We start from the raw sequence: 14,574 nt of genomic DNA, 5'->3' as shown, positions 1-14,574 counted from the left end.
TCAAAATCACAGTAACGTGAAAATGCTGTTTAAAGAAATCATATATCCTGACGGACCCTTAAATACAACCAGAAACTCAGATGACAAGCTTTTTAAATGATTTGCTTTGAGATTTTCATCATTCTGTGCATCTTAAATGAGCAGTAGCCACAGGGTTTTTGAGAGTCGTGCTATATCGTTTGATGTCAAACCCATCAGAGTTACTCGGGACCTTTCAGTTAAAGTTCCCATGTTTCTGGTAATATTATGAGGCAATAACAGTGTTCCTGAATCCTGATTCTCAGGACTACTCCCATGCATGTTTCAGATGGGTTTTTTTTAGATGTGTCAGAGCAGAGAAACATCTAAAACATGCATGGCAGTTGTTCCTAAGGTCTTGGTTTAAAAAAAGTTATAACATAATGATGCAGAAAGATACTTATTTAGGTTACAATGCCATGCAAAGGCCAATGCTGCCATCTAATGGTAATATATGAGGTGTCTACTGCAGAAAAGAAGTTCAAGTGCAGTAAATAAATGTACTAAAATATTGCATATTACATAGAGTACCTTTAATAACACAACTAATTGATAATATAATACCCATTCTCAATCATTATAAAAATGTAAATTAATCCAAAACAAGTTTTTGACAAAATTGTATCAGACTGATCTTTTTTTCCTTCAATGATTATTATTGCTTTATCTTTAAATAATCTGCATTAATTAAGGTTATGTGAAGATCTCGCCACCAATGTCTTTGAACATGCTTCATCTATCATTACTTAGTTTCTCTGGATGGATGAGAAATGTTAAGACCAAAACAATTCTGCACAACTGCTATACAGTACATGACTTCATAAAATGCAGTTGAATTATGAGCCGCGGACAAACGGGTAACAATGACAACACCATTTATATACTACGACATTCTGCCGTCTGCTAGGTTGTGAATTAAGTCCAAAATTTCAGAACATTTTGTCAGCTCAGTACAGATTTTCACGTTCATTCACATAGTCTCAAAATTCTTGTCTGAAGTCCTTTTGCTCTGCGATAAGAGAGACTCATGGAATATCTACATATGGATCGGAAAATCAGATAATCAACTCTGTTCAGCTCTCATCACAGTTGTTTGGATATAAACAACCACTCAACCAGCATCTGTATTGATTTTCTCCCATTTGAGAGTGGAAGCCTCAAAGCACGCTTCTGACTATTCCATCACACTTCTGAATTTCCTGTTCATTCAATCACAGTTCGCCGAGGCAATACCTGCGTGAAACCACTGACCATGCACACAACAACATAATACTTTCTTGTTTTACTCTTTTTTCCAATGCAGTATATGAAAAAGCATATTAAATGCAAGAAAAATAATAATAATCCCATGTGTAAAAATACAAGACTTAATTTCATGTATTTAAAGAAAGAAAACAAACCAAAGTATGTAATGTATCATGCTGCACACAAAGACTTAATTTGAAGCCAAATTGCCCATTGTAATCTCTTACCACAAAAATGTGTTGATATAATCTTGCTACCCTGTGATGTCACTTTTGCACCTCAAATATTAATTTGAGTGGGTATAATTTTTGAGTTAATATAATATCAGATTCATGTCACTTTTAAAAAAGAACAAAAACGTCTATATCTATTAACTAGCAAACAAAATGACATCCAACACACAGATAAAAGGAAGAGAGAGACCTTAAAAACCACTGGATTCTGTTCACACTTTTCAAATTACATATTCAATCAATGAAAATTACATGTTTTCAGTGCTTTAGGGTGGCAAATGCATTAAGATGAAGGGAGAGCAATTTGGTTTTTGCAGCTAGGTATTATGCCCTATAGCGATGAAAAATATGGAGTCTAACAAATGAGTTTCATTCTTTCTGAGTAGGCACTTGACAGCCAGTTGCTATTACAATGTGCCTGAAGGCAGGGGGAGGGTATGTCCAGTCAAATTGGAAAAACATTTGTTGAATAAAACCTGCATGACAAAAATTTACCCATACAGTTTATCACATGACATTTCTCAAGTGACATGTTATAAGGATAAGTAAAAGTATGCGTAAATAAACTATTCCTTTCAATAACTCCTTTCAATGTGGAACATTCCAGAGGAAAAGACAAACACGCATATCATCCCCAGCAAGAAATGTCATTAAATTAAAATTGTGGGATTTATTCTGTAATACTATGATGTTTATATTTGCTGAATTCATATTTTTGTCATGACAACTAAGTAAGAATAAACATTTTCACATATTCCTTATTAAATGATATTGAGAATGAATTGTTTATGTATATATATTTTTTTTGTCAAGGTTTGGGATTAGGACCCAGATGTAGAAGTTCCAAAAAACAAAGTTTATGGAAATGGATGGAAAGACAAAACAGGATATACACAGAGGGCTTGATAAGACACAGGTGCAAACGATCAGGGCATATGGGAAAAGGGGAAATCAAGACAAAACTTAAACACGAGGACATGGGATTTCAAAATAAAACAAGAACCTAAATACAAAAAATGTGACAAAAACCACAAAACCGTGACAAAAACCCCAAAGCGCGACATTGTTTTGTAGAAACCTTTCCATTATCAATTTGGGAATGGTAAAAATGTCTCAGAGATGTTTGTATCAAATATGATCCATCCAGCATTATAGGGGTAATAACAAAATATGACCATTGCTAAAAATCTGTGAGCTTTCTACATTTCTCTGTAAAAGATAAATATGTGTTTAATAACTACCGTACATACTTACCAGCAGCAATAACAGACTTGTGCTCATTGGCTGTAAGGCACAGGTATTCAAATTCCTGTGAGGGTTGTTGTTTACAATCTGAACCAACTATTATTTGGTGTCAATAAACAGTTGTGCGTTAGCACTGAAGGTTCTAGTAAACACCATATTCAAACATCAGTGTGAAAATTAATCACAGATTATCATAAAATGTGCAAAATCCTGGTTGTTCAATAATTTATTTTATGTACAAAAATGGCTGGATTTGTGTACATTGGACCATATTGAGCATTGATGATTACTATTTGCAGACATACTCATTGTTTTTCAACCATCTGTCTGTGATGAATACAGTTCTATCTCAGAAATGAATAGTGTTTTTATCTGTTGTATGATTAATACAAGTGTCTTTTATGTTAATAAGCCTTTAGACTGCATTCAAACTGGAGGGTATGAAAACAAGAGGTACTCTGCCTTAAAGTACTATCGGGGTAGAAAAGCTGCTAAGCAACTGTTGAAATGTATAAGCAAGCAGTCAAAGTGGATCGCAGCTGAAATATTCTGCTATAGTGTATGTCACTCAAACAACAAAAAAACTCCTTGTTTAGCTCGGCTCGTCTATGAGATAAGAGGGAATTTCTGAATGCTATATTCAATTCTTTTTTGTGAGCTTGTTTCAAGTGTAATCACTGCCAGTCTGTCACAGTATCATCAGAGCTGTTTCTGAGACTTATCAGCAACCAGGACGTACGATGCTGGTAAAATAAATAACTCAAAAGCTTCTCAAAAGAGTATTTTATAAAATCTATAACAACTGAAAGGAGGTCGCCAAACTCCTCGAGCAAACACAGGCTTCATTTCACAGAGTTACGTTACGGTTTTCTCTGGAAATTCAACAAATTATCCCTCCGCCAAAGCAAATCAAATCGTGATTTTCTTTATTATAATTACATTCTGAATGGGCTCTGAATATGAACCAACAACAAAGCATATCCACCAATAAATCCGTTCACTTGAGTGTGTTTGAAATATGTCACCTGTGCAGGACAAAACACAAACATGTTCTCATTACATGAACATCATAGAGAGCCACATGGTCAATATAGGAACAATGTGCAGGCTATTCTTTTGACTACTCGTTTCCAACTGCAAACCAAGTGGTCATACCGGTACATTTTTATAAAAGTAAAAGTAGTGGGACATAGTTTAACATACTCTCCCAGGCTCTAACCTTTCCTCCATGACTCAGGCCCCTGAAGAGCCCTTCTTAGGCAGAGAGGAGGAAAGAAGGAGATTACACCACATTAAGTAAAGTGTAAGTCGGCAGGCAGCTGCAGTCTCTGATATACAAGACAATGTTTTGTGTGTGTCCCTACCCTCTTTAATCTCTAGGAGGAGGCTTGCAGACTCTGGTAGAATAAATGGGATTGATTTAAAGTAACTTGCGTCTCTTAGAGTTTCTTAGCATATAAGTAGGAAAAACAGTCCGTGTACAGTAGTAGCAACAGACTATCCCCAGAGACAAAAGTGGATATAGCTTAGGCATGCATCAACAAAGACAGTGCAATATGTGCTAGCAGACAAAGCAAGCACAGAGGATATAAAAGTTTAAACCTGACAGATGACTGAAAAAGTTTCTCTAAGTACTGTACCATCCACACTTAAACTCAACTTCAGAGGTTTCACAAAAATAACTATGTATTTGAGAGTACAACACTATATTTTAAGTGATGCTTATGCATATATTGAAATATATAAATATTATTGTGCTGCAACAAGTGTTGCTTACTGTTTGTAAAGTTGTCCCATTGACGTATTTGTGTGTATAAGTTTGTGTATAAGTCCAGCCAAATAGACACAAAGACATCCATCTTTTGTACACAGATAGAGCAGAGTGAAGACAAGAGACTGTGAAGTGAACTTGCTGAAATGTTTCCTCACACCCCTGTATATCTATTTGTCCTGGCAGGACAATATTAAATGGATAAAATCAGTTAAAAACAAAGCCAAAATGCATTTTTGTTTCCAGAAACATTTCATATTTTCACTACCATGCACATGAGTATTGGCTTAATGAAGTACAGATTATATAGTGCATTATGCAGGCGTATGCAATCAGCTGGGAATAATTATGACCAGATTGCATCTATTCATTTCCACATCCATAAAAGCAAATCTATAGCCCTTATACAGAGTTGTATACATCAGTCACCAACAACAACAAAAAAAGATTGCAAAGGTAAATGCAGATATTCATCAAACTCAATTGTATTTCAGTTCAAGTTTATGTACATTAAATGCATACAAGTCATTTAAATGACTCCCACGCCTGCTGGTAATGTGCGCATACTCTTCCCAGGGAACTCTGAATGTAAGAGCAACTGCAACATCTTGCCGTCTAGAGGCAGTTAATGCATTTTAGTCCTTTCCATGAATCTGAGGCTCCAGTCAGTATGTTTTCAATACTCTAACACAATTCGACTGAAACACTAGTTGAAGAAGTTCAGCTAATCCTCGGGTGTAAACTTTCAATGCGACTGGAACTGGACGTACAACGTAAAGTGAACAGGACAGATTTCTAAGTCAATCAAATTGACCATTTTCTGCCACCTGCTGAACCAAAGAATGTTTTTGAATGTACCGTCAACAAAAAAGCCCACACTGAAGGTGACCACGACCACCAACACCACCGTCCAGTTTAACAGCACAGTCAAGCTATAGCCGCTACAAGGTGCACGTAAGCAAGTGTAATTGTGTCGCCAAAAAACCTTGAACAAAAGAGTGAAGCTGAGTATTTTCAGGATTGTAGCTGTTTTAAAAATGATGAAAAATATGATTTCAACAGAAAGCACTTTGTTACACACTGCAAAAACTAATTTTGAAGAAAGTTCAAAAATACATTTTAAAAATGAATGTTTGGAGCCAACTGGAAATTAAAGAGAAAAGAACTGAAAGAAAAAAGAAAACCTATGCTAAAAAGCCAAGTTTCTTCCATACACCTTTTCAAAACTGATATATAATCTGAAAGTATGCTGCATATTATATAAAAATCACAGAGCAACAACATGAAATTTAAAAGTACGAAGTAATGCAAATTAAAAAAAAATACATGCCAACCGAAATTTCCTTCTGAAGAAGTCATATTTCCTCTATTCAAATTGGGAGAATTGATTCATTCATTTATTTACAATATATTTTGCTTTAGTGTTAAATTTAAAAACGGTTGCTGCAGGACCAATAAGTAAAAATTTGTCATATTTTTAGTCGTTTTCTTGTTGAGTATGTAAGTTATATCTGAGCATGATACAACCTAAAGTAAACCATAAACGATAGAACCGATTGTTTTTATTGATTTAATCTATAGACATTGCTGCTCATAGGAGGACACACCTACTCAGCTGAAGACCTACCAGACTTCCTAGTTTAGATGATGAAGAGTTGTGTCTGTGTTTGAGCAGACCACCTCCTTCCATGCCTGGGGGATCCCTTTGGTTTCCATGGATACGAGGCCCACCAGCCCCCTCAGATGATGAGCGTAAACGCCTTTCAATGCGCATCACCTCGTGGTAGGGGCTGGCACTGCTACAGACAGAAGCTGGAACAAAAAAAGGTTTAAATTTAAAAAAAAAAAAGATACATTGAATTTCAAATAAAACTTTTGTAAAATAATCTTTTGTTGTTTTGTTTTTTTTTAATCCAGGGCTGTTTCCTGCAGAGAATTTTTTTTTTATAAAACTAGATGAAAAGGCCACTTTTACTTTTTTAGCATTGTAAATCCAGTTATATCTTCCCTATATGAACCTGTTCCGTTTTATTGCTTACGGTCACATGGCGGCTATTAATAACCAATAACACCAAGATTTCTGTGTAACAATGAAACTAGAGAACAAACGTTACATTTTAGGGGGGAATACTCCTGAATCAGACAAGTGGAAAATTGTTATACTTGTTCTAAAAAGATACAATACAATTACAATACAGGTAAAGCGGACAAAACAAAATGCCACATCCTCTTTTTTGTTTTTTTAAAAAGGAACAATGTTTCTCTTCCTCTTTCTCGCTCCAGCCTTGCCCAAACATGAACATACATGGAATAAACACAGATAGCTTTCTCTTTCTCTATACAGTATATGTATGTATGTAAGTAATAATCTTCTTTCTTAACTCTGTTCTTGCAAACTCACTAAAATAAGAGGTATAAATATATCACTAGAATATCAAACCACTTCACCCACAAAGATGCAGATATCACAGTATGACAAAGGGCCGTGACGCCAAACTAATACTAAATATTTTTATTGGTGTTCTCATAGCTGAAGAAACGCTTACCCGGTTTTTATTTACAGGTAGAAATGTACAAAGGAATAAATAAATAGTTCTTCCAATTAAGTTGAAATGTGTTGGAGATTCTATTAATTTCTGAGAAACATTTAAACATTTTTGACTTTTATATATTTCAGTGTCTGACATCAGGCAAATAAAAGGAGAAAGAAATGCCTAGTTGAAGTCATTTTTGCCATATGCAATAATCCACCTGGAGATTTTCAGAACGGTTTCAGGCCTAATTGATAGGTGGAAATATGTCAGATATGAACTGGATCCATGCATTTGCACCTGCCGTCTAACCGGACAGATTGGATTTTCCTCATTCATGCGAATCAGAAGTCCTTGAAAAAGCAAAAGGCGCTGAGTGATGTAAACAAATGTGGGCAGCCTCTTCTCTTCCTTCTCCGCTTTAAATATGCCTGATCTTTTTGCTGACATACAAAAATGCGTCACCAAATGACGGCATGGAAAAATGTTTCGTTGTGTCACAGCTTCAAGAATAAATAGGGGGTTGTGTTTTAGAAATTAACTTTCGCTGAATGAACTGATAACAGAGCAGTGTAAAAGCACACATTGTGGAAAGTCTGTTTAAACACTAATGGAAATAGGTCAGTGTACTCACATCGATTTCATCTGCATCTATTGAAAATACTGCCCCTTTTTTTTCTTGCCGCCTATCTTTTTCCATACCGGAAGCTAAACTAATCTACATTACAAGGTTGTTTCTGCAGCAGTTGTTTCCCAGCACTGGATGTAGATCATATAAGGGTTGCTTTTAAAATAATCTAATATAGGCAATAAATCAGAACTGGCCATCAAGACCTGCAGTGTAAACGCTGCAAGGTTGGTTTTCAGAAGTCATGTATGAGGCTACAGTGTTTCAGTAACTTGTAAATCTGCATTTCGCATACAAGTGTTTGCTTGAGTTTCATACCTGCATGTGGTTTCCTCAGATGAGAGGACCTAGGTTCATGGCACCCACAGAAGCTTCCTCTTTCTCGTAGTGAGAGTGTGTTTCTTGCCCTCCTTTCTGACTGTTCAGGGTTAGAGTGACAACCCTCGCTGCGTACCACACACGTCTCACTCTCACTCGTGGTTTCTGTGTGGTAGCCCGTCTTTTTCTCCTGAACCAACTCCTTCTGCTTCACAGCAGGTTCCTCCTTCTTTGCCTCCTGTCTTTCCTCCTCCCTCTCCTTCCTCTCATCCAGTGATTGTTCCTGCAGAGGTAGGCAGGGTACGGCTGTCTCTGGCTCTGAGAGGGAAACAGCGGTTTCATAGTCTGTGTTGTTGGCTGTGTTGGTGTCAGGAACTAAGGGTTTCTCAGCACTGGATTGGGCTGGAGTGAAGAAAACCTGAAAAGGACATGTTATTTGGTAAATGTAAACATATACTTCACCGGTTCTCTAATGAAAGTGGAAGGAGATGTTTCTGCTTCAGCAAGCATTAGGTATGTGAGCATTTTCAAAGAGAAATTCATATTTACTCCTCAGAACCCAAAACATTAAGAATGGAGCTGTCTTTTTGCAATGCTTCTACTGCGTAAATAGTTTCATTTTCTGGAGTTCATATTCTGATGGGAAAGAGCAGTTCTTCAAAGGCGTATTTGAGCTCAGACGCATCAAAAAATAAATAAAAAAGGTCTGACGGCAGACATCCACAGGTTTTTTTCCATTTCAAGCCTTAGCTCAAGGATGCCTCACATCTAGGTCTCAGTTTTATTCAGATTTTGAACAGTGCTCATACATATTATTTCTTCATAGTTGTTATTTTATATTTAGTCTTCACTGAAAGGCAACAGCATTATTAATGTAAGACAGCCATGTGAAAAATAATCACGCAGAGGCTGACATGCAGAAAGACCCTGGTGATAGAGCTGAACCCTGACGGGCCACAGGAAAGACTGTAAGCACTGAAGAGCTACAGGGCACTCAGATGAGATGTTCTTAACATCCAAAAATAGCTCTGGTTGCACATTCCTGTTTTCTGTATGTCTGTTATCAAGAAAACAGATTAGCTCTTCCAAAAGAAATGTCACGTTAGCCTTGTGCATCATTGATATTAAACTAAAGTTATTGCATGACCTATGCGCAACTTTTAAAACATTATCTACATTGACTGCGTTTACATGCAGTCAATAACCCTTTTAAAACCCAAATATTAGCAATAACCCGGTTTAGCACGGCCATGTAAACACCAATAACCCCTTTGAATAACCCGAATTTGCCCATATTCTGGTTTTTAAAAACACGAATATGAGCCCTGGGTTACTCCTTTTATAACCTAAATATTCGGTCATGTATAGCCTAATGGGATATCCCCATCAAACGGAACATGATTTTGTTTTCTGCGCATGCTCTGTTCACAAGGAATCCTGGTCTTTTGAGTCCAGGACGTACCAGGAGGAGACTAATCACTTCATAAAAGTAATGAAACATATGAACATTTTGGCATTTGTAGACGGTAGAAAGTACCGGATAGTGAGATTTAAGGGCTGAGTATACTTCTGCGTCACACACACGCAGAGCACACAGCGCACCCGTGGTGCCGTCACGAATCGTTCAGAGTTCTCCGTCTCTCCGTTTGGTCGCGGTGCAGTACCCCCCGCGGCCACTAGTTAGCGATCTTTTTCTGAATGGTTTATCCGACTTTTTCCGGTCACAGTAAATCAAAGAAATAAGGACAACTATTGTGCAAAAAACAAAAACAAAAAAAATCACATATAAACGAAGAAAAAAGCCCTGGAAGTTCACTACTGATTCAAACCGGAAACCGGAAATGCTTCGCTTTCAAACGAACCAATCACAGCCCTCTCGGTCTGCGTGTGGACGGCGTCTCCTCGACGCGTAGTTACAATTTTCGGGAGGTGCACGTCACTGACGGCGCATGTGACGGCGTGTCCTCTGCGTGTCCAAAAACCACACGCCGTAGACACGGCGTCGTTTTGACGCAGAAGTATAATTCAGCCTTTACAAGAAGGTGAGCGAAAAGTTGCGCGAAGCAGCATTTGTTTTGAATTTGGATACAGGAAGAAGAAGCGGAAATGACGGTAATTGCGTCATGATGTTCTCCGCGCGTCGCTGTTTTGATCGAGATATCCCAAATTATTAATTACCATGTATACGGGGATAACCCTGTTTGCTCACGCATGTAAACAGAATATTCAGAATGTTTCAGTAACCAGAATATTAGCAATAAACCGAATTTTGACTGCTTGTAAATGTAGTCACAGTATATGTGTGCTTAAGCCATTTTGATTTCCACCTGTCTTAGATAAAACAAACACACTACCTGGGAGGTAGAGACAGCTGCGCTGAAGTTCTCAGGAGCAGGAGGGGGGTCAGGTGGAGCAGTATCGGCAGTCAGGTCGGGCACACAAACAGGGACGGGTGTTAAACCAGACCCGGGGCTGGGAGCTGGGAGTGCATCCACCTCTGATACAGAGTCCTCTGTGTTGGGAATGAATTCTGAAGGAGTAGCAGCTGTGGTTCGATCTTCTGATATCATAGGGGACTGAAGCGAGCTCTCACCACCCGCACCGATCAGTTCACCGGGCAATGAACCTGGGGTGAGCCCCCCTGGACCGGGGGTAATGGTGGTGGAGCTTGGAGGTTCAAGATTTACTTCTGGAGGTCTGTGGTGGTCAGATGTGCGGGAGAAGCGATGGTGAGCTGAGAAAGACTTAGGCAGCAGTTGTTTCTTCTGGCGTGATGACCGCCTGTTTTTATTACTGCCCCCACTGTAGTCATCAAGAAATCCAGAATCGTCACCCTCATTGGTCCCTGAGCTGCTGATGCAGTTGATGAACACATTGCGATTGGCAGTGGAGGAGGAGGAAGAGCCCTTGTCAAAGTCTTCAGTCTGAGAGCGTGGGATTTTCTTTTGCCTGTGGCTGCCAAATCCAAATGAGTGGCGTGACTTGGGTCGCCCACCGCCATCACTGAACCCTGTCGACACTGATGCCGGCACTGCCTGCTGACTGTTGCCATTGGCATCGGTGCTTTGTGTCAGGGGAGGAGTGAGGTTCAGGTTGATAGGCTGGACGCGTGGCTCACTGTTCCGTTTGGCTGTGAAACTTAGAGATGGCGTCCGGAAGAGGCTCCGGCGTTTCCCAGTGCTGCCAGAACTAGAGTTGGTGCTGGAAGGCGAGGAGGTGTGGACGCCATTTCCCACTCCGCCTGAAGATGGAGAGGAGGGAAGAGAATCCTGCCTCTTACTGCTGCTGCGGCGGAAGATTGGCAGGCGGGACACCAGCGTGGAACGGCGTGAGCTTGATTCACCCATTTAGGAGCCGAAACAGGGAGGCCCTCTGAGTGAACAAACAAACACAAAATTAATAAATGAACAGATACATCAACACAGCTGAACAAAAACACATTGTGCACAAGCTCATTTCATTGTCTTGTTCAGTTTGTTCACTAATGTGCAGATTCATTAATGTGCAGGTGTCCAGGTTTCCCTGGATCCAGGACATGACACAAGTAAGACGTCTTACATAACAAGGTTCCCATACGCTAATCTTTAACAGAATCTAGACCCATTTACAGCAAAGTCAGACATCACATAGTATTTTACAGTTGTCGTTGTTTGGTTTTTATATAAAATGAATACAAAGATCCTCAGTGCAGAAGCTGAAGTGAGAAATCTCAGATTAACTAAAATCTTCCACAATAAATTAAATAAACAAGTTCCTGCTGCATCTTTACCCAGAAGGCGCTTCTGACGCAAATGGTTGTTTAGAAAACAACATTTCTGCTGGTCAATCATGGGTAATACATTAAAATGCAAAAACAGTGGTTTTTACTATGTTTCTGCTTGACTCTCGACTCTTCCATAATGAACATCTTTCAAACCACTGTCTGAACATTTTAAATGCAAAACAGAAACTCATGTGCTATATTTTTGTCAAGTACATACTGCAACAGTCCAGCTGAGGTGTAAAATCTATTTCAGGTGCACACAGTTGGGTTAAACGGAGGCCTAAAGCTTTCACAAAGAAGGAAAATCTCACAAAAGGAGAAACATCATTTTTATTTTGACGATAAGCTTGGTCGTAAACTCTGTGAAATAAGCTGCAATCTGACAACAGTCAAAAAAAAGTGGCATCCCACTCTCTCTTAAATATATGATAACGCTCAAACAGCACGACATACAAAGACACAAAGATTATGCCTCAGAATCACGTTTTCTAATTCTGTTTTAATGTGATTACAGCTCATGTCAGACGTGGAGGTGTAGCTTATTTTTAACCATACTATATATGACATGTAGCACTAATTTGACAAGTGAATCTTGCAGCAACAAGACAAACCCAGAAGGAAAGCAAAACAGACAGGTATGGAAAAAGATGCTGTTCATTAAAAAAAAATCATCTTTATGGAAATGTCATTCCTTTAATGTATGAATGCACCCAGGATCCATACATTAAAGGGTTTAAATTGATATATAGATGCACCAGAAACAAAACCGCAGCAGCTCAGCTGGGCACAACACAAGGCCCTTCCAGCAATAACTTAAGTGTTTCCCAAGTACACTCGCATTAAAAGAGCTGATCATGATGAAGGCCTTTTACTCTGCTCTTGCAAGTTTAATAAAAGCAATTTAAAGCACAAGCCAAAAACTGCTGAGAAAATTATCGACTGGCGTTTTGAACAGACAATACAGAGAAACGTTACACTGAAGCATCATTTTATATCACCTGCACTCTCTGTATCTGAGGGGAAGGAAAAAAAAAGATAATCGGCCAACATTCCTCACGCAATCTTCATCTAGAAAACTCTAACTACTGTTGGACCATTATCTATCTACTCATAAACATTATGGAAAATAGAGTTAATATCTAACAGTTGGGTCAAACTGAACATAGTTCCTCTTTCTGCCTTGCACACACACACTTACTGTATGTGAAGAAGCTGTGCTCTAGCTATAAAAGCTACTGAAGTGTTTATTGTTTCTTTGTGTAATAAGCCAACAATAACCCTTCAGTGAAGTGGCTTAGAGTGTCACCTCCTTGACAGCAGATTAATCATGTTCTAAAACTAATGCAGATCTGGGCACATTGGATTTTTATTGCAACTTTACTTAATGTAATGGGCACAGAGGTCCATAAATACTAGCATTAATAGCCATAACTCACAGCCACGATGTACTTCATCATCGTTTGAAAGAAATTGGCAAGCAGAGTGTCCACAGAACAGACAGTCTTAAATTAAGGTACCGGTAATAATCAAGTCTGGAAGACAGCAGAATCAGCACTTGGTGTGGTGTACAGATACTGGAGGTGCAAATACAAAATCAGCCATATAGAAGGGATAGACAGTAAACAAATGGGCCAGCTTTTACCACCTACGAGGCCCAGCGTGAACTGCACTAAGAACGAACCCCTTCTACCCTACAAGTCGGTCAGTCAGTACGTTCACATGCACGGAAAGTCAAATTGTTGCCTTAATCCAACCAATATCGAAGTTTTAAAGCCACATATACACCTTAGTTGGACTGTAGTAGAACTGAACTAAAGCTCTGAGATTGAGATTTTAGTGCCAGATAATGCATCTTAATTCGAGTTACTCCGGCATGTATACGCAACCGACGCTTAGCCGAGCTAGTGACTGCCCGGGACTCCCCCTACTGGAAGTGACAACACCGCGAAAGCCAGAATATCAACACAGTAGGAGAAAAAAGAAGACGAACAAAAAACAACTAACCGGAATAACGCCAACGCAAAAGTGCCTGTGGCGCCACGTAGCATTGCGGAGTCCAACACACCTCACTCAATAATCGATTGTCTTCTCGCGCATGTATACTTGGATTTCCCGGAACCAGTTTAATCCTTAGGTAGATGGTTGCCAGTAGCTTGATTTAGATTTGCATGTGAACGCACTGAGTAACATGATTGGATAGGCCAGGATTTCCTCCAAGACAGTTAGAAGAGCATCAGAACCATACAGGCCACTGACCAGGGCATGGTACTCTGACCCTGCTCGTTAAGACAAACTTAACATCCTGCAAACAGATCAAAATAGATTAAGATTGAGAACACATTGTCTGTTTGTCTTACCAACAAGAGAGGGGACAAAAGAGATGGCAATATGGTGTCTGTCTTCATGGGGGTAAAATATCAGGCAGCTGTAGGTTTATATAAATATCTGTAACTAACCATCTGTAAATGGCCATAGATTATAGGAGAGTCCTTTTTTAATATTCTGGCATATAAATAAATAATTTCCATGATTTGCTATTTAACAAGGAACCTGTACAGGCTTATGTTTATAAGAGAAGTTGTGCCGCACTAACACATTTGGTGGATTCCTTACTGCCAGGTCAAGTCATAACAAGTGAGACAGCCAGCTTCATCTCATCTCAGTTCCTCTTCTCACTGCCATTTAGTGGAAGTGATGCTATGCTGAGCTTCAAACACAATATAATCTACTGACATGTTGCATGAAATCAACTGAAATTGCTTGGATCAATTCAACGAGGAGCTTACTAAATCTTGCAAACATCTGCAGGTTTCTAGATGGCT

The 14,574-nt window shown here is 39.0% G+C and overlaps 1 protein-coding gene across 4 annotated transcripts in view; it reads right to left on the bottom strand.

The window, feature by feature from the left end:
• Nucleotides 1-14,574, bottom strand: part of ccser1 (coiled-coil serine-rich protein 1) — a 127,299-nt gene that overhangs the window by 110,572 nt on the left and 2,153 nt on the right. For all 4 annotated transcript variants that reach the window (XM_061729304.1, XM_061729305.1, XM_061729306.1 and 1 more), the window contains exons 2-4: nucleotides 10,344-11,361; nucleotides 7,990-8,407; nucleotides 6,140-6,324 (exon numbers count right to left, since the gene is read on the bottom strand). In XM_061729304.1, the coding sequence (XP_061585288.1) occupies nucleotides 6,140-6,324; nucleotides 7,990-8,407; nucleotides 10,344-11,336 (1,596 nt within the window). In that variant the 5' untranslated portion in view covers nucleotides 11,337-11,361. The remainder of the gene's footprint in view (nucleotides 1-6,139; nucleotides 6,325-7,989; nucleotides 8,408-10,343; nucleotides 11,362-14,574) is intronic.

The sequence above is a fragment of the Cololabis saira genome, chromosome 9, assembly GCF_033807715.1.
Source record: "Cololabis saira isolate AMF1-May2022 chromosome 9, fColSai1.1, whole genome shotgun sequence".
Classification (NCBI taxonomy): domain Eukaryota; kingdom Metazoa; phylum Chordata; class Actinopteri; order Beloniformes; family Belonidae; genus Cololabis; species Cololabis saira.
The sequence above is the reverse complement of the archived record's forward strand: the minus strand, read 5'-3'. Positions and strand labels throughout refer to the sequence as shown.